Source organism: Saccoglossus kowalevskii, chromosome 18 (genome assembly GCF_978046115.1).
Source record: "Saccoglossus kowalevskii chromosome 18, keSacKowa6.1, whole genome shotgun sequence".
In the NCBI taxonomy this organism is placed as follows: Eukaryota; Metazoa; Hemichordata; class Enteropneusta; family Harrimaniidae; genus Saccoglossus; species Saccoglossus kowalevskii.
The window spans coordinates 13,988,533-14,009,499 of record NC_140658.1 but is presented as its reverse complement, the minus strand read 5'-3'; the positions used below and the strand labels follow the sequence as shown (position 1 = coordinate 14,009,499).

General features: G+C 35.5%; 2 protein-coding genes across 2 annotated transcripts; both read right to left on the bottom strand.

The window, feature by feature from the left end:
- Positions 1-484: 484 nt before the first annotated feature.
- Positions 485-2,990, bottom strand: LOC144364061 (FAS-associated death domain protein-like). The gene is made up of 3 exons (XM_078014370.2): positions 2,826-2,990; positions 1,418-1,645; positions 485-668 (listed from the first exon to the last, which is right to left on the bottom strand). The coding sequence occupies exons 1-2, from the start codon at positions 2,896-2,898 to the stop codon at positions 1,425-1,427; spliced, it is 294 nt and encodes a 97-aa protein (XP_077870496.1). The 5' UTR covers positions 2,899-2,990; the 3' UTR covers positions 485-668; positions 1,418-1,424.
- Positions 2,991-14,256: 11,266 nt separating this feature from the next.
- On the bottom strand, positions 14,257-16,636 carry LOC144364064 (FAS-associated death domain protein-like). Its single transcript, XM_078014373.1, has 3 exons — positions 16,501-16,636; positions 15,059-15,286; positions 14,257-14,409 (listed from the first exon to the last, which is right to left on the bottom strand). The coding sequence occupies exons 1-2, from the start codon at positions 16,571-16,573 to the stop codon at positions 15,069-15,071; spliced, it is 291 nt and encodes a 96-aa protein (XP_077870499.1). The 5' UTR covers positions 16,574-16,636; the 3' UTR covers positions 14,257-14,409; positions 15,059-15,068.
- Between the last annotated feature and the right edge of the window lie 4,331 nt (positions 16,637-20,967).

Sequence of the window (20,967 nt, the reverse complement as noted above, 5' to 3'; positions counted from 1 at the left end):
CCAATAATACAGTTTGGATTATCGGCATTTATAATTGTATTGTTTGAACCGTGGATTTGCAAGTAAAGTACACACTTATCTTCTTTGCAGCTACGTGCAATAGAGCAACAAATGGACGCATGGCGGCCATACATTTTCATACTTCCTCTGATGAGTTGCTGTCCTGGGCTGAGTTACAGGGCAAAATGCCAAAGTATAAATACGATAACATAGCGAAAAATGGCGGCCTAGTTAATGATTTGCTGATGCCTAACATCAATCTCTACGTTGCCATGGCATGCTTTTGGTGGGGGTATGATACACGCTAGCATGCATTATATTTCATCAGAGATATGATATGGTTGAGACAACAATGCTCTCATCGTGTCGACAAATATGTATATCGACCTTGGCCCGGGTCAATATTTCGATAGTATATCAGCCTGTACGATGGTTTCCTCCTTAATTATTGACACACACATTCAAGGCATATAATACAGAAACGTACAATTTTGCATTTTTAATTCATTAGAACTTTTATATGTGACTTCATCAGTGTATAATTCAGATTTTTAAAAAACTTTGATCCATGTAAAAACTTTAAGAATTTCCAATAATCTTCTTGCTGATTCCAATTTATTCATAAATTAGCCAGAATCCTCTGCAATTCTGATGTCACACGTGGCACTCTGCAACAAAAAAGTTAATAAAGAAATTAACTCGCATACGGAAATGCTTGTAAATAGTTGAAGAAACCAAAATTTGGTTATCAACTGTTTTAACTATAGTATTAACAAATTGATTTTATATTAGAAACCAAATTAACTTTCCCGCATAAATACCTCATGAAATGCAGACATGGGGGAATCGATTTAGTTTTCAAGTTATTTTCAAAGGGTCAGATATTAATTGAAATGTGACACCCACAAAGGTGGCATAATTAAGATGACTGAGCTCATCCATGCAAGTTGTGTGAATATAAACAACACTATTATTTTTGACAAACCCTCCTGTACAAGGATAAATATACATTTTCATCTCAAAGGTAACGAAAAAGTATTCGACATAGATATAGCAGTAACTGTCCTCGGGATTGGCCCGAAGGAATCATGTGACAATACAGTTTAGTAAACTTGTTTGAGTAAACTTGTTCTCAATGTAATTGCGATATGTAACACATTTTGGTGTATGTTTGCTATACGTTCCATAATTTTAGATCCGCATCTATATTTATATATCTTAGAAATAATTCAGATGGTTAAGACCCATTTGAGAAATCAGGTTGGCTATTAGGTATACACGGCCCATACAGAATGGGTAAGCTTACAGTTGATCACAGCGTCCCTGATTTGAAATAAACTCATTATACAGTAACTGTCTATAAACTGTAAATAAAATAAGTTTTTTTGAAACCATAAAATGTCTGTAATATACATACCAATATCTCATTTTATGTTCATTTTTTTCTTTAATTCCTCAATCAAGTCTGTACGCTTAATTTCGTCCAACAGATTCTGTAGCAAACTAATTTTGTATTGTGATAATAAGCCTTGTTCTTGAAGTTTAATAAAAAGGTCCATCGCTGTTTTAATTTTCTCCAATTCCGCTTTAGCTATTTTATCAGGACCGATACCACGACATAAACCTTTCATTTGCTTCAATTCATCTACAAGATTATTATAGTATTATGAGAATAGACATCACATTTTTGTATATTTTCGACATCAGTATATTATACAAAGTTATGCAAATGCGATGTTTAGTGCGGCTGTATAATTGTAGTAACAAGTGTGTAATTGAGCGTGTCTGCTTTGCCATATATGACTAACAGTTATTGTAGTTTATATATGTTGAATCAAAATATGATCATTTGTCCCATGCACCGTCGCCAGAAACCTGTCACAATGTTGGCGCGCGTTTAATAACCCATATAAGAAGGACCTCGATTTGTTATATTCTAATTATAAGTAGAATCAGAATTGAATTATGTTGGCGAGTTCAAAGGTTATTTCATCGCATTTCTTTTGCATTCAGAAATACGTTATTTAGGCATACATATTTTTAACATTCATTTATCGTCAGCGATAACCAACAAAATTATTCAATTGTTTCATTTCATTGTATGTGAGTATTTGAAACGAGCACTCTATATAGAAATATTCTGTTCTCAAATAAAGCGAGCCATATGTTGCTTTTATTCTCGGGCGGACATCGGGGCATTTTTCACCGCCTGGCAACCATCACGGTGAAAACAAAGGCCGAAAACTCTCAGAAAACGGTACTTTGGGATGGTTGTTGAGACTCCCCTGAATCGTGAAACAAGATAACCCCTGGGTGTGTAACATATATAAATTTGAATGTTCAGGATTACTTCAAAGTTGAGTTCCTGTTGTTTTCTCTAATTTTCACCGGCTCTTCGCTCTGTGTTCCGCGTTCCTGGCAGCGCGCGCAGAGCCCATAGAAAACGTGGTACAGTGGTGTACGTCTTAGCAACGTGGAACGTCTTGGACGTAGCTCCGCCCACGGGGATATGTAAAAATGACCCCGATGGTAAAGAATTGTTGTTTTCAAAGCCGTTATATTCGTCGTGAAAAATAAAAACGATCGCGTTCGATAACCAATAGGTCCGGCCTGGTGTTGAACGTTAGTAAATAGTCTATCGGTACGTTGAGTGAGTATGCCACAAACAGAGAGGTTAGTTTAACTTGTAAGCAAGTGAGTGAATTGTATTCAATAACATTCCGCAATTGCGTACGTACGGGAAGACATGTTTTCCAGGAATTGCCCCACACAAATTAAGGTATCACAATGCAAGTAGTACGTTGTGTGTCTACATAACTACATACCCTTATCAATATTCCTGGCAATCGTATGTAAACAACTTTTAAATGGGTCGACAGTTGGTTCGAATTCGGCCATCGTTTACACGGTGAATAAGTCGGGAGATGAGACGTATCTACGCTGTAATGAATATGGTTGTGGAATATCCCCACTGCAGGTTAATATTTGAAATTTCACACATGACAACAACATTTGTTATTGTTACCCGTGATACGCAAATAAATCAGGGACATTGCGTTGTTGTAAACTGTACACCGCGCATATAACGCGCGCCCCCTAGCGACGAATCCCTTCTATGATGTAAAAGGGGCGAGGTATGCTGTTCATAGTATTGATACTGCGGTCGATAAAAAATACTGTACCTTAGAAATGTATAATATACTAAATGTCAATGGCCTACCAATTAAACAAGGATGCAAAACGTAGAGACGACAAAGAAATGGCGGTAAAATCTTCGGACGAACCCCCCACACGGGCTCGAAGGTTCCTTTTCAATGCACAATATTTTTAAAAGGCGGATAATTTTTATCACCTGTGGTGCTGGAAGTCCTCACAAAATTTCTCTGATTTTTCCAATGAAATCTACTCAAAAACGCAGGAAATGCCATTTCAGAAAGTTAAATTTTCAAATTTTCTGTTTGGTAGGCGTATTCAAAGTCAATTCCCAGGTCAGACAATGTCACTGACAGTACTCTTCCCTCTTCTGCTGCAAGCGCGGACGACTCTGACTTCGAAACGTTTCACCAAGACTTTGAGAATTTCCAATAATCTTCTTGCTGATTCAAATTTATTCATAAATTAGCCAGAATCCTCTGCAATTTTGATGACACACGTGGCACTCTGTAACAAAAAAGTTAATAAAGAAATTAACTCGCGTACGGAAATGCTTGTAAATAGTTGAAGAAACCAAAATTTGGTTATCAACTGTTTTAACTATAGTATTAACAAATTGATTTTATATTATAAACCAAATTAACTCTCCCGCATAAATACCCCATGAATTGCAGACATAGGGGAGCCGATTTAGTTTTCAAGTTATTTTCAAAGGGTCAGATATTGATTGAAAAGTGACACCCACAAAGGTGCCATAATTAAGATGACTGAGCTCATCCATGCAGGTTGTGTGAATATAAACAACACTTTTATTTTTGACAAACCCTCCTGTACAAGGATAAATATACATTAACATCGCAAAAGTAACGAACAAGTATTCGACATAGATATAGCAGTAACTGTCCACGGGATTGGCCCGATGGAATCATGTGACAATACAGTTTAGTAAACTTGTTTGAGTAAACTTGTTCTCAATGTAATTGGGATATGTCACACATTTTGGTGTATGTTTGCTATACGTTCCATAATTTTAGATCCGCATCTATATTCATATATCTTAGAAATAATTCAGATGGTTAAGACCCATTTGAGAAATCAGATTGGCTATTAAGTATACGCGGCCCTTACAGAATGGGTAAGCTTATAGTTGATCACAACGTCCCTGATTTGAAATAAACTCATTGTACAGTAACTGTCTATAAACTGTGAGTTTTTCGGAAATCATTAAATGTCTATACTATACATACCATTGTCTCATTATATCTTAATTACCCGTTAACACTGGAACCAATTTTTGTCGATCAATTTTTAGTAACAGATTTACTAGAAAACCAGTATTGTCTTCTGATATCAAGCCTTGTTCTTGAAATTTAATAAAAAGCTTCATCGGTGTTTTAATTTTCTCCAGTTCAGGACCGATACCACGACATAAATCTTTCATTTGGTTCAGTTCATCTACATGATTAATATATTATTATGAGAATATGCGTATTATGGCAGCTTTGCCATATATGGCTAACAGTTATTGTAGTTTATATACGTTGAATCATATTATGATCATTAGTATCATGCACCGTCGCAAGAAACCTGTCCCAATGTTGGCGCGCGTTTAATAACCCTTATAAGAAGGATCACGATGTTTTATATTCTAATTACCCGGTATTAGTAGAATCAGAATCGAATTATGCTGGCGAATTCAAAGGTTATTTGATCGCATTCCGTTTGCACACAGAAATGCGTTACTTAGGCATACATATTTTTAAAATCCATTTACCATCGTCGGGGATAACCCAAAAAGTTATTGTTTCATTTGAATATTTCATATTTGAAACAATATATATAAATATCCTTCACTCTAATAAAGCGAGTCGTATTTTGTTTTTATATGATTAAACTGCCCCCGTCGGCAAAGAATGGTTATTTTTAAAACCGTTATATTCGGCGTGAAAAATAAACAAAAACGATTGCGTTCGATTACCACAAAACGCATAGACGACTAAAAAATGACGCTAAAATTGTAGCAGCAACATTTCGTCATGACATCGGATCGTGACAGATAAAATTGTCTGTTTGGAAGACGTATTCAAATTCAATTACCAGGCTTGACGACGTCACTGACAGTACTCCCCCTCCTCCAGCCAGCGCGTGACGGCGCCGTATAATAAGCGGATATTGACTATGCTTGGCTACCAACATATGAAGCTAATCTACGATTGTTGAGTTCCCAAACTCGGTAGAAACCCTGACCACTTATCCACTAATTTCAAATACGCTGTTCCGAGCACGATTTGGCGTCATTAATCATCTTGGAATACCATAATTATATGTATGAATGATTTTGTATCTGCTATTAAACAATTAATAATCGCTTAGGTTCGAGAATAATCGATATTACAAATCTTCAGCCATTTGAGTGTTTATCAACACAACACGTAAACGTGAATACGATCATTTGTTTCTTCTGACAAATATTATTCAAATCATCCTGAGTCATGGACACATATGGCTAAGCAGTAGCAGGCGTGACGAATATCGACCACGAACCATGAATATTCGATATTACGTATCACGTGTCAGCCTTTACCACTTTGAACACGTTGATGTTCGCAATGCATAGTTAGGCGCGGCGATATCTAATCTATAAGCGATTTAGCATTAGAAATCGGAGGGTATTTTATTTAACGGGGAAAATTTTATTTAACAAATGTATCATTTTAAAAAAAGTATACATATTTCGTAAAAGACAAGCAATATCATTCTGGAAGAAAATCTAAATAAAAACTGAAGAACAAAATAGTTTCCAATTTTTACCAACTTGCCGTCCAAACATTCCGTTGGTCAAACCCATATTTTTTTAATTTACCTTCTAAATAGTGTCTATCATTTGTTGTATTAGGGGCTGAATATTCCAAATGTTCCAAATGGTGACTTGAAAATAACAATCTAAAATTGTTAGTTGATGATCAAGATCGTAACTATTTTTTTCGAAAGCGAAACAATACTGTGTTTTTTTCATTTTGTTTAGCCACTAGTTTTAAAGAAAAGTGGTGTGGTCTTAAATTTCAATACAAAACGTAATACGTCAAAAATTTAAGGAAATTTTTAGTGAAAGAAGAATTTATTGAGAAACAATTGCTTTGTGATTAGGAAAATTGGAAGCTAGCCATTGAAAAGCAGATTGTGGTGAGTGGAAAGACCAATATAGTTTCAGAAATATTTGAAAATGAATCTGATCATTAGCTAAGATACAAGGTATTTAGATTTGATCTCATTATTTTGATGGGCACGATATCCTTTCTATTGAATATTGGTCTTAGCTTGTACTTGGGTAACATATAAACCTAAGTCCAGTCTGTCATACGTTGGGATAAACTTTTTCTGGTTGACAGCTCATTATAATTAGTCACTCAAGTTCAAGTTTTACAAATCTAGTTTTGCTCCTAACCAGACTGATGATGACAATATATTTCTCAGTAATGCCACAATACAGCTAAACACAACATATGAAAATCGAGGTTCACCCTGACATTTAAAACAGTTTAAATTATTTGAATTCAGCGACTTGTTTTTAGAACTTTTATTTTGCAATTTACAGGAAAATGGAGAAAAGTTAAATAAAAGGTAAGCTAAAACTGAAAAAAAATTACAGATTTCATAAGATAAGATTATATAATCAGTGATATATAATGACATATTTATATTTTTAGGTGGAAGCCTATTCAAAACTCTACGTCTAAAGTTAGATATTGTATATATGTATTACGGAGTTGACATTGTTCAGCATAGAATCACAATAGAATTTATCGAAAATAGCTACAGGTTTCGCTCTCAAGTTATTGCTTAAAATAGAGTGACTTATACAGTGACATCAATATATGTTGATATGTTATCTTTCATTTATTCCTTGGAAAGGAAATTAATTTATTAGAGTATAGCGCCAAGTGAGTACTTTTGTACCTCACCTTCAGTCATTTTTACAGATGTCTTAATTTTTAGTCTGGGTTTCTCTTCAGGTCCAACATTAGGATCTGTTGTAATATTCAATGTAGCTGAATCTAGTTGGTGTGCAGTAGTCTTACATAAAACCTTTCGAATCGCAACAACAACTTCTTTGTCATTCGCATAGCTAAAAAGACTTTTGAAATTGCTAACATGCAGACAAAGTTGATCAACATTTTTCGTTTGGGTGAATTTTCCTATGAATTCCATCAGTTTCACTGATTTTATTTCAATCCTAGCTAGGTGTGTTTCCTTGCCTTTATGCATAGAGGCCAAATTCTGTATGGACTTTTCCATATTGCCAAAGTCGATTTCACTGTCTAATACATTTACAACATAAAACATAGGAACCAAATCTTGTATCTGTTTATTTTTCAGAATACTCATGACCAACTTCACCAGCTGGGATAAATCAAACTGATCGAATGTGATATCTAAAGGAACTGGAAACATGGTGCATATTAGATAAGGTTTCCAATCATTGATGTATTTTCCAAAATATTGCATATTGTTTAAAGGGCTGACATTAATTGTTAAAACTCTTAACTTAATTTCGTTCTCTCCAATTTGTCTAATCAACTGAATTTAGTTGGTGCGATATAGAACAAAAAATCCCACAGTTTTTGATATACCGAGATTCTGCATTCCTATGACTGTTTTCATATTCCAAAAGTTTTAACACTTCTTGAAAAGTCTGTGTATTACAAAAAAGTAGGCCAACTGAATAGTCAAGCCTATCATCAGGGTTTGTTTCACTTTCAGTAAGTTCGATATCTACTGAAATTGGTTCTAATGATATACCTGGCGGTTTGAAAAACAGTGAGAGGTTATACGTCTGGTGGAACATCAATCACACTGTAAACCAACTTCTCTTGTTTGAGGAAGGGATATGCAAATTCAGTCAACTTGCTTAGAGAAACCAACATCTCGTCTGGAACATTACCCTTATCAGTGAGAGATATGCCTCACAAGATTTTTTCAAAATACACTCTAACATTTCTTGATATAATTCTGATAGACAATTAGGTAGATGTCGCTTGTTATCATAGTCTGTCCAGAGGACACAGAGAAAGGAGACATGTAATGGACTGATTATCATTTCATCCAAGCTTTCATTCATCTCAGCCAATGGAAGCTTATATTGTTTGAAGTATTTCGTAACATAGTCGTAGGAATCCCATTTGTTAAATCCCGGAATTTGGTAATGATCATCAATTCCATCTATGTTGCTTTCCATTGGCCTGGTTGTTTCAAGAACCATTGAATTTGGAAACTTCTTTCGTGATATTATTTCTGGCTAATCTTTGTATTGAACTCACCAAATCCATCAACGAGTAACAGAAAAGAATGCTGATTTCTATTAATGATTTGTTTTAGATCGTCCCTGTTGATTTTATCATCATCAGGGAGCTCATTGTAGATATCATCTATCAAATCAGCGTTCACATGTCTCATTTCAACTAAATACACTAAATTGAACTGACTCAAAGAACCACGAGCCCAGTCATAAGCCAACTTTTTACAGAAAGTGTATTTCCCTATAGCTGGAGCACCTTTAATTTCAAAACGATTAACCACAATGTCCTTAAATACATCATGCTCATGACTGAGTGTATTGCTTGTGAAAACACTCAAGGAACCTGTTGACTCGATAACTTCCAGTCTTGTGTAGACCTCTTCTATTGGAAATGTCAAGGTATCATTCCAAGGAAGTGGATAGAACTGTGCAAACCTTCTACTGTATTTATCTTTCAGAAACTCTATCAAATGTTGTTGGGCTGAAGTATATAAAATATATAAGAACCCCGTTGTCACACGCAACGTAATATTACCGTAATCGGTATAGTACAGGTGTGATGGTTCAAATACCAAAATGGCAACAGTAACAGAAAGACTTCCCTGGCGGCGATGATAAAATACGAACACGGAGCCAACAGATGAGGTTTCAATTGGTACTGGTATTATTATACTCTGCAAACATCAAGTACAACAACGTGGTAAAACTCCACTACTCCAATGACTAGATACTTAACCTCCAATACAATTCAACGAGATCTCCGATCTGATCTCAGTGCTGAATAACTCCCCTATATATACCCCACTGTCTGTAAATAGACCATTACATCAGCATACATAATGAGTCAGGAACTTACTACAAATTTCTAGAATGTTCCATTACCTTCTATTGCCTCCTACAGTGTTCTATTACCTATTCAACCAGTTTCTTAAAAAAATCTAGAATATTCCACCCAGACACAGTACGGTTCTAGAATATTCTCAGTGACACAGAAGTGGTAAATAAGTCGTATGCGACACCCGTTAGTAATAAAACCATGTTATAACTTGTAATTTTGAAATAAAACATATTATAAATGGCTGCCATAGTAATTTATACTAAAATAGTATAATAACATACTTGGTCTAAATATGACATGATGGACCCAGAGGAGGGGGAGTATATCCCTATTTGAAAGACAATGTGGGTAGTTATTAAAGTGCATTGGATTACCCCTAAATACACAATAAGAACACAGCTCACCATTTGTTGAACTTTGTATTCTAAATTATCCTGTCTAAGTCTCACCAGCTTATCATGCAAGTACCTCGTGTTTACTACTGTGAGATCGCCACCATGTTGCAACTGCTCAAGTAATTTAAATTGTGTCTCACAATCCTCAAGTTCACACTTAGCTTTCAAATTCTGAAACGTTTCTGTAAAAATATTTAATTCTTGGTAAAATGATGTATGATTGATATAGAGAGATAATGCAGTTAACATGAGTCAATTTAAAAACAGCAACGTGTTTTCAAATGCCATATAATTTAAGATACCAGAATATTAGTCACATCATCGCATTCTAAATTTGAATATAGGTCTAAAGGTTTATTGTCAATATGTAATAAGCTAGGCAGTTACACCTCGCATAGAACAAAATGAACATTGGTGATAACCTGTACAGTACAAGCCCATAGGCTGATTGGCGTTCCGCTTAAAGAACATGTTTTCGGCTGTTCCCGTGGTAGGACATGCACATAAAACTACGAGGGGCGTTAAATAAGTAAAGTCCCTGACCCACTTCCAGTTGTCTGATCTAGAGGAAATTTTGCATGTGTAATGATTTACATCTCCATGGGTTATGTTGCAAAAAAAGCTCTGAACTAATTATGGTTTCTGATTTACAGGTGTTTGAACTGAGTCAGGTGTGAAATGGAGCCAGTTGAGTGTCGCGCAGCAATCTGGGTTTTGTATTTGAAAGGACGCACACCAAGGGAGACTTTTGATGAAATGAAAGAAACTTATGGTGATGATGCCCCATCATATGACCTTGTAAAACGCTGGCATCGTGAATTCAAACATGGCCGGAAGTCTGTGGAAACAGCTCCCAGACCTGGTCATTCCTCTTCTGCCATTGATGAGGCATTTGTCCGTCAAGTTGAGGCAAGATCGACGCATTACTGTTCGCCAAATAGTCCGGGGGGTCAAGATTAGTACAGGATCTGTGGAAACTATCATTCATGACCATTTGCATATGCATAAGGTGTCTGCCAGATGGGTTCCCAGGTTGCTCACACCTTTCCAGAAGCAAGAATACGTTGAGTGCTTGAGAATGAATTTGGGGATGTGCCAAGAAGATGAGTCAAAGTTTTTCAATTACATAGGATGAAAGTTGGGTCCATCACTATAATCCAGAGACTCACCACCTCCAAAGACTGCAAGGGTGCAGCCCTCCACTGGCAAGGTCATGTCTTCTGGGACCAGGACGGAGTAGTATGACAGATTTACTGGCAGATTTACGACCACAATTACAGGAACCTATTACGCTTCACTTTTGATGAAATTAAGAGAAGCTATCAAAGCAAAGTTATCCTTCTCCTGCAGGACAACGCTCCGGTCAACTCGCATGTCGCCAGATCAGAAGCACGGGTGTGTGGCTATGAAATCTTCCCCAATCCCTCTTACTCTCCTGACCTTGCACCTTGTCTTTGAAAGGAAAGCGTTTCCCAGATGATGCAGCCTTGATTTCTGAAGTTACGACGTTGTAGGTTTTATAACTAAAACTGGGGCCCCATATACGTTCCCAAAGAGCACTCAGTCAAAGTTACAATGGGACTTACGTTGGTACAGTGTAACAATGTCGGCGCCGGAGGTCTCGCTGTCGGAGCGCAACTTCACCAAAATAAAAAGCATGTTCATTTGAACACTGCTATTATAAGATTGGTAGGAGGTGATGCATTTGGTGCGAAAGTATTCAAAAATCAGTTTTTGGTCGTTGCCATGGCAACAGTGGTCCAATAATCTTTTCAAATGTTACCACCCAACTAGAGTAAAGTCCTGACCCGCCTACCAAATATAATATGTTCTGTGATACATCAAGCAGCATATCTTTGAATGCTTGTGTTTCACGCACTGGGTTTGGATTCCCTGCATTCTCTCAGTCTGCTGTCGGTTCCATGATGTACAACAACCGAATGTTATCGATCATGTGAGCAGACTATCTACTGCATGGTGCGTATAACCCATAAGTCTTTGTGATGAATATTCATGAACGAAATATGAATACAATGGTTAATAAGTAACTGTGTTTCGAAAATCTACGCCAATCAAAATACCAGGTTGGCTCAAAAGTAAATTATACAAAGCCTACTACAGGTTTAACTTGTAAATTTAACTATTCCAGTTCAAATAAATGTGCCCCATTACTGTTTTCCAAAATTTTTATTTTTATTTTTGGTATTTTTAAATTTTGGTGTAACGCCTCATTTCAACAGATTTTAAGTTGTTTTATGTAACTGAAAATCTTATGATACGGAATGTTCCCTCTAAAACAAATCATTATTTGTAGAATTTTAAATTTGTTTTTATTATCATTTGACCCATCACCAATAGTCTTTTAGAATGTCTCATATATTAAAACCCATTATTTTATATTTGGAATCGTATCAATAATACTTGATTCTCAAGTATAAGAATAACCTATTCAATTTAATTTGCGTACTGTACCATTCTGTAAACAGGTATACACATGATTTATAATTAAACAACAAGTTTCAAAAGTCAAGTGTTTTGACCTTTCATGGTTGACACTATTCTATATTTGTACATTAACCAATCATTCTATTGAGGACCTCAATACCACAGTCAGCTGGCGTGCACGTGATAATACAATAAATGCGATCAATTTACAGATATTCACTATATGGAACCTGCGTTTCTCAACTTGTCTTTTTATTTAGTTTCAAGCTGTATTCAAGATGGCTGGCCCAGTAAATACGGTAAATTTCTCGTGTTATAGATGAAATCATTTTCTCAATTTCTGACAACAGTCTCTATGATGTCATACTTGTATGTATTGTATTATAACTATACGAACTTCGCATTAATCATTCAGAATGGATGGTTCGAAATGAACTAAGACCTATTTACCAACATATTTAAATTAGTCGAATCAGTCTGTCAAAATATATTATCACACATTCTGTTAAGTTTCATTGAAATTGTTGTGGTTTAGGTTTCACTGTACTTGTATGGTGTCATATATTGAAATTCGTGAAGTATGAATATTAGACAATAAACATCCAAACTGGCTGACTGCTTTATGTGATTAAAGATATACACGCTATATGGTACATAAGTATCACACGCCGCCATTGCTGATATTCAGATTCTCATGCTCATCAGGTTCAAAATTAAGATAAGATACTTGTCTATGATGATAGAAGACAAAGACACAAATACATTGGTTTCACCGGAATAATGTACACATACACCATACTCCATATTATAGAATCAATACTGGATGCAAATATCTACTGGAAGTATTTAATAATCAGAACCATCAGTCTCCTTTTGTGAAGCAATGTTTGTTTTTTCTGAAAAGAAATATCTTAAACTGAATTTATTCTGGCATTCCCTAAATTGTGTTGAATGTATAGATATCTAAATACAGCAAACAAGTGAAGATCCTGTTTTTTATTGGAAGGTCGGAAAACTCAATCCTATCGGTGTAATGAACGCTGCTTCTATAAATAGTTAGCTAGACTCAATTTACCTCATGGGTCGCGACTTTAGTCAGGCGAGACTAGATAATTGGTTCCAAAAGTCAATTGTATACATGCTTTTTACTGCCATGCCCACATTATTGCTACGTAAAATAGTCGTGCTTTGGATAATTCTATTCCATCGGGGAATTGTAGGATTCTAGCTATAAAGACAACAGTTCTGAACATTGTCAGTCATTGTGTTTTCTTCTAACAATATTAGGTAAGTAGGACTAAGATCAAGGTTTTGCGATACCTGTAGTATAAGGTGCGCCTAAATGACTACATAATCTTATCTATATCCTTGACATGTAACATGTAAACAGCTCACAAATGGGTCAACAGTGTTTGTAAATCCGGTGGTCATTGGTTACGCAGTGAATAGGTCAGAAGATACAATTTTACCCAACGAGAAAGATGTGACCAATTATTCCAAAATCGTTATTGAAAAATTATTTTGCAAAATATTTACTGCCATGAATTAACATAATAAACATGACTAAAATATTATTAGTTTCATAAATAATTTGCACAATTTAGACTCGGCCATAGAAGCATTCAGTAGCCTTTACCAGGCGTCGGACATTGCACAATCCCAATTACATAAACGAGATACAACATGCAAATAATGCAGTTTGGATTATCGGCATTTATAATTGCAGTGTTAGAAACGTGAATTAAAGAGAAAATTACACACTTATCTCATTTAGCAGCCATACAATTTCTGTTTTGAGTTGCTATCCTGGTCTGAGTTACAGGACAAAATGCCAAAGTATAAATAAATATACCGAAATATGGCGGCCTAGTTAATGATTTTTTGGTGCCTAACATCAATCTCTATGTTTTCGTGGCATGCTATTGGTTGGGTTATGATACACGCTAGCATGCATATTTCACCAGAAATATGGTTGAGAAAACAATGCTCTCATCGGGTCGACAAATATGTATATCGACCCTGTCCCGAGTCAATATTTGTATAGTTATATCAGCTTATGGCGGTGGTTTCTTCCTTAAATATTGACACACACATTCAAGGCACAAGGCGTATAACATAACAACAATGCATTTTTAATACATTTGAACTTTTATATGGGACTTCATCAGCGTATATATATTCCGAAATGTAAGAATGTAAAAACTTTAAGTACTTCTTGTTGATTCCAATTTATTCATAAATTAGCAAAAATCCTCTGCAATTCTGATGTCGCACGTGGTACTCTGCAACAAAAAAGTTGATGAAGTAATTAAAACGTGTACGGAAAAGCTTGTAAATAGTTGAAGAAATCAAAATGAGATCACCAGCGGTTTTAACTATAGTATTAACAACTTTTATATAAGAAACAAAATCAACTCTCCCGCACAAATGCCTCACGAAATATAGACATGCGGGAACCGATTTAGTTTTCAAGTTATTTTCAAAGGGTCAAATATTGATTGAAAAGTGACAGCCACAAGGGTGCCATAAGATGACTGAGCTCATCCACGGACGCTGTGAGAATATAAACAACAATATTATTTTGGCAAACTCTCCTGTACAAGAATAAATATGAGTACATTATGTATACATCGTAAAGGTAAAAAAAAAATATCCGATATACATAAATCAGCGACTGTCCAAGGGATTGGTCCAATAGAATCATGTGATAATATAGTTTAGTAAACTTGTTTTCGTTCTCAATTGGGTTACACATTTTGGTGTGTGTTTACTGTGCTTTACACAATGTTAGATCCACGTTTATTTTGACAAATCAGATTGGCTATTGAATATACGCAAACCTTAAATAATTCTGTACGTTTATCACAGAAACTGTAAATAAAATCGGAGCACAGTTTTGTGGAAGGCATGAGATGTCTGTAATATACATACCATTGTCTCATTATTCCTTATCGTGTAACAGTTTAACCAAGTCCTTTCGCCTAATTTTATTAAGCAGATATTCAAGTAAACGAGTATCGTCTTTTGATATTGAGCCTTGTTCTTTAAGTTTAAGAAAGAGCCCCATTGGACTTTCAATTTTCTCCAGACCAGCTTTAGGTATACTCACAGGACTGTCGGCGTCACCACGACACAAATATTTCATATCTTTTAGTTCACCTACCAAATTAATATATTTATTTTCATATATTTGTAAGCATGAATCTAAATTGATATATTATACACAGTAATACATGCTAGCTACATGCTAAGATTGTAGTACAATTATAGCTTGTATTCATTTCGTCAATGGAACTAGAATTCCGTGTCCTTGAATACACTTTCCTATAAGTTGCAAAAAACACGGCTAGACATGTACTATCTACATCGTCATAGCTCCGGCTATCTAAATATGTGGTTGATTGCCGAAGACCTGTCCAGCAGAAGTTATACGGGGGAAACGAGGGTGGCTGCTACGATTGACGCAATGTTTGTCAGTAGATCTTAGTAACTGCAAATCTTAAATTTCTTCGAAAGAATTTATTTTGAATGCAACAATATAACCATAAAAATCGTAGATGATGTTCGTTGCATTTAACAATGGTAACTTACCATGTTTTCCCAATTGTTTTCCTTACTAACATTGACAGAATCCGCCATTTTATGCGTGTTTAATTTGTGACCAGCGACGTCACCTGGCGAACTATAGAAGGGGTCAGAGGGGATCTCGTTGAAATCTCGTTAAATATGCGTTGGTTCAGATGTATGTGGTGATATTTATAATGCAAAATAAGATGCACGCAAATACAATAAAAACAACTACAAAATAATATAATAAAATATATAGTGAAAATAAATAAAGTATATAAAATTAAATTCACGCCGTAATTTACATCATATTTTAATCAGATTGAGTAACCTTTCAGTTTGTACTCGTTTGACTGAGCAACAGTCAAAGTCGCCATCTTTGTTTATATGAGACCTATAAAATACATTCCTGAAGTTGGTCCATGTTAAATATTGTCAGCTCCAACACAGAGCCGGCTTGTCTTATGATAGGTTGTTCATACCTGCACTCTAGTTAGGTAAAAAGAATTTGGGATTAAACGTATTTCTGTCCTGCTATTACCATGGCAACACCCGGGAAAATGATTTGTTTTAGCGGAGTGGACCACCAATCAATCAACTATACCTATCGACAGTATGCACACTCGCAATTGCCACAACATTCATTAGAGACAACTGTGATATTAAATGGTAGGAACCTCTGCCTTGTACACAAACGATACATAATGAAAATAACAAAAGAGAAGAAGTGTTTCCAAGAATTACTCGTGCACATATTAAGGTATCACAACACCGTTAGTACGTTGTGCGCCTACACGAATACATACCCATATCTATCTCCTTGGCAACATCATGCAAACGCTCCATAAATGAGCGTTTGTTTAATGGGGGTCCGGTCATCGTTTACACGACAAATAAGTTGGGAGGTGGGACTTGATGTATCGACAAGTACGTATCTACGCTGCAATGAAATTGGTTGTGGGATTTCCCCACTGCAAGTTAATAATTGATGCCAAAATACATACATGACAACAATATTGAGTTATTGTTACCCGAGATACGCATAGTAAACAACGACATTGCGTTGTTGTAAACTGTACACCGCGCATATAACACGCCCTCTAGCGACAAATCACTTCTATGATGTAAAAGAGTGCTAGGTATGCTGTTTATAGTATTGATACTGCGGTCGTTGGGTCGATAAAAAATACTGTACCTTAGAAATGTATAATATATTGAATAACAACGGCAACACAACTAAAGGTCACACAACGCAGAGACGACAAAGAAATAGCGCTAAAATTTTAGCAGCAACATTTCGTCATGACCCTCGGATCGTGACGGATAAAATTGTCTGTTTGGTAGACGTATTCAAAGTCAATTCCCAGGTTTGACGACGTCACTGACAGTACTCCCCCTCCTCCAGCCAGCGCGTGACGGCGCCATATAATAAGCGGATATTGACTATGCTTGGCTACCAACATATGAAGCTAATCTACGATTGTTGAGTTCCCAAACTCGGTAGAAACCCTGACCACTTATCCACTAATTTCAAATACGCTGTTCCGAGCACGATTTGGCGTCATTAATCATCTTGGAATACCATAAGTATATGTATGAATGATTTTGTATCTGCTATTAAACAATTAATAATAAAATTTAACAATCCGTGACCAATCGCGGCCATCGCTTAGGCTCGAGAATAATCGATATTAGAAATCTTCAGCATTTTGCGTGTTGGAGGTTTTATCAACACAACGCGTAAACGCGAATATTCTCATTTTGTTCCTTTTGACATATAAACGATTACTATTCAAATCATCTCGAGTTATGGACGCATGTAGCTTAGCAGTAGCAGGCGTGACGAATATCGACCACGAACCATGTATATTCGATATTACGTATCACGTGTCAGCTTTTACCCCTTTGAACACTCTGATGTTCGCAATGCATAGTTAGGCGCGGCGATATCTAATCAATAAGCGATTTAGCATTAAAAGTCAAAAGGTATTTTTTTCGCAAAAATACTGCGGGGAAAATTTCATTTAACAAATGTATAATTTTAAAAAATAATACACATTTCATAAAGGACAAGCAATATTCTGGAAGAAAATCTATATCAAAACAAAATAGTTTTCAATTTTTACCAACTTGCCGTCCAAACCTTCCGTTGGTGAAACCCATATTTGTCTTAAAAAACGTCAGTCTCCAACACACGCGTGTATGCATGACAACATTTCTGCACATATATGTAACAATGTTTGAACTTTCTGTCATATCCATGTTTAAGTGAGAGATGAAATAGATGAGGGGTATATTTCCAACTCCACCATAATATGGCGGACTTTTTAATTTGTTTACGTTTTATGGAAAATGTAATATTAAACTTTAAAACAATCTTCCCAAAATGTTGTTTCAAATCCCCTGCAAAAAATGTTGGTCGCCCCAATACGTATGATTCTCATAATTTAATACCGCGTGGTGTCGTACTTTTTGAAATTTTCGGGAAGTTGTCATTGAAACATAAATCAAACAATTAGATCTTACCATGTGAACAACAGTGTTATATAAATCATAACAAAAAATGATCTAATTATACTTGTTTGAAAGGAGATGTGATCCAAATCACATGAGAACAAAAATCAAGTAAACACATAATTATTGATATTGACAACATTATATCACTACATAATTACGTTATACCAGCATGCATCTGAGAAGAATATTATGCATTCGTAAATCAGTACAATCACGTGATCAAATCAAGTGATGAAATCAAAGATGGCCACTACTCGACTGTTTGTTTTTACATTTTATGTGATATAGGCACCTTTGTATATTCAATTGTGTCTATAACAATATTTCGATGATAATGCTCTGATAATGCATATAGTTATCGTTTTATGAAGTTGTGTAGTAATTCACTCAGTCTAATCAAAGACACTATTGTCTTTGGTCTAATTAACAATCCACTTTATTCTCACAATTTTAACCATGCTCTCTCTGAATAAATTGCGCCATCTTTCGACGAACCGCTCACCCGAAGTCAAATTTGCATAGACCGGTGGAGGGAATGTCATTCAATTTGATTGTGTTGTCGTCAACACACGACCACAGATAACAATATCGACGCTGTTGAATCCCCAACACCCATTTACGTAAAACAAGTTCTCCGTCGCTAGAAGGCGCGCCTTATAAGGATATTTCGACATCAATTATTAACCTGCATTGGGAAAATTCCACAGCTAATTTTATAACAGCGTAGATACGTCCTTGTTGCCAATACTTACTCACCGAGTAACCGATGGCCACCGGACCCCAGCAACTGTCGACTCCTCTTCGAGACAATTACATGCGATTGCCAAGGATATAGATACGGGTATGTAGTTTTGTAGGTGCACACCTTACTACCGGTGGTATTGTACCTTAATTTGTGAGGGACAAATTCCTCTTTTTGTTTATCGGCTTTATGTTGGTTTCAATTATTTGTGATAGTTTTTACCAAAAATAAAAAAACATCACACAAAGCTAGATTTACTGCTGAATTATTTAAAATTTTCAACAAACTTTAACGTCGGAACGCTAGGAATGTTATTCAATTAGACGATTGTATTAGATTGTGTTGTCATCAACACACGGTTACATATCACACACTGAGGCCAGGATCTCTCACACCCATTTATAAGTCATACAAGAGCGTTGTCGCTAGAGGGCGCGCCTAATATGCGCGGTGTATTCCTTAACAGCAACGCAATGCCGTTGTTTACTCATACGTATTCACAGTTAGATACTTTCCAAGCCTCTGTTTGTGGAATACTCACAGGGCAAAGGATTTGTTAATTATCGAACGCACTTGTGATAGTTTTTACCAAACTCCATAAAACACCACGTGAAGGTATATTTATTGCTGGATCATTTACCATTTACCATTACCAAGAATTGTTTTAAATATATATTTAAAATATATTATTTTAATATAAATATTGTTCCCACTATCAAAGTGTAACTCCAATAATATTGTAATGGGGATATTGAAAAAATCCAAAAAACTTCTGGGAAAAACTGAAATTAGATCGCTTTCAAATGTGAGTTCAATTAACAATTTTGATTTGTCTACCTTAAATGCTACATTATATATTAAATACGTGATTTGCATAATTACAGTTTTCAGTTTTTTAATCAATATCTCGAGTACAAGTAATTTTGAATTAATTTTGAATGTTTCTTCAATACTCTCAACACGGGAGTTCTTTCTAAACTTTCTTTAATTTCAAATTACGTCACTTAGTTACGTGCCTTTGGACCGGAATCCCGGCAAAGTGGAACCATATGGCGATTACTAGTTACCTGCGTTCTACTTGTCATTCGCAAGGGACGCCGGGAATCAGTGAATATGCAATCAAGTGTTAGTTTGATAAAATGCGTTCTAAAACGCATATATACAGATTGTTATGGCTGCAATAATAACAATCACCACTCATTGCCATTAGTGTTTTTTTCATTGAACAAAAACTCTTGACAATACTGCATAAGCAATATATTTATTGATCGATAAATCATAAAGCAGTTTTATAATCTACATGCAAAAAAACACTATTAAAAAAATTACATGTTTTTGGCCATATTGCATCTGAAAAAAAACAATATTTTTTAACTTATTGTGTCTGAGTCATTAAATATGCAATGAATCTATCTTCTGAAAAAAGGATGGTTTTATTATTAAGAAATGTTATATTTACTCGATTGTATAGGTCATTGATATCAAGAAACAGGAAACTGTTACTTAAATGTTGAAACAGCTTAACATGGTTGAAAACCAAAATCATCATTGTATAAACTTGCTTTGTACAATTTCTGTTTGCAAGTGTTCTTCCCGTGGTTCCAATGAAACTAGCAAGTGATATAGACACCAGTAATCTTGAGGAAATTGAACCTGATGACAAAGTTTCTGCCGAGGGTTTTACAACGCCAAAAGCGTTTGCTGGCAACAATTTAAAATGTAACAGTCAGTATATGTAAGTATCTTGAAAAGTAGAATACAGATACCTTGGTCAATATATTTGATTGTGATACTACATATGCTTTAAAAACAGGTCGGGTAAGTCGGATTTTATTTTCCTTCATCAGACATTGACTACTAAAAAAAATAGTAACAGTAATACAGTTACAGTAATAACTTATCAATTTAGCCAAAATTTTGAATAATAAATTTAGTTTCAATCGCAGGTCCTTATATTCTTGCTTGAATTTTCATGTTCACCTTGCCTAGTGTAATAGTACTATGACCACTTTTT

What these genes read in the sequence shown, in the direction of transcription:
- LOC144364061 (XM_078014370.2), bottom strand. Translation starts at nt 2,898, where the DNA reads ATGGCCGAATTCGAACCAACTGTCGACCCATTTAAAAGTTGTTTACAT. An exon ending in TGCCAGGAATATTGATAAGG is followed by an intron (nt 1,646 to 2,825) that starts GTATGTAGTTAT and finishes ATAATCTTGTAG; the next exon opens with ATGAATTGAAGCAAATGAAA.
- LOC144364064 (XM_078014373.1), bottom strand. Translation starts at nt 16,573, where the DNA reads ATGACCGGACCCCCATTAAACAAACGCTCATTTATGGAGCGTTTGCAT. An exon ending in TGCCAAGGAGATAGATATGG is followed by an intron (nt 15,287 to 16,500) that starts GTATGTATTCGT and finishes TTAATTTGGTAG; the next exon opens with GTGAACTAAAAGATATGAAA.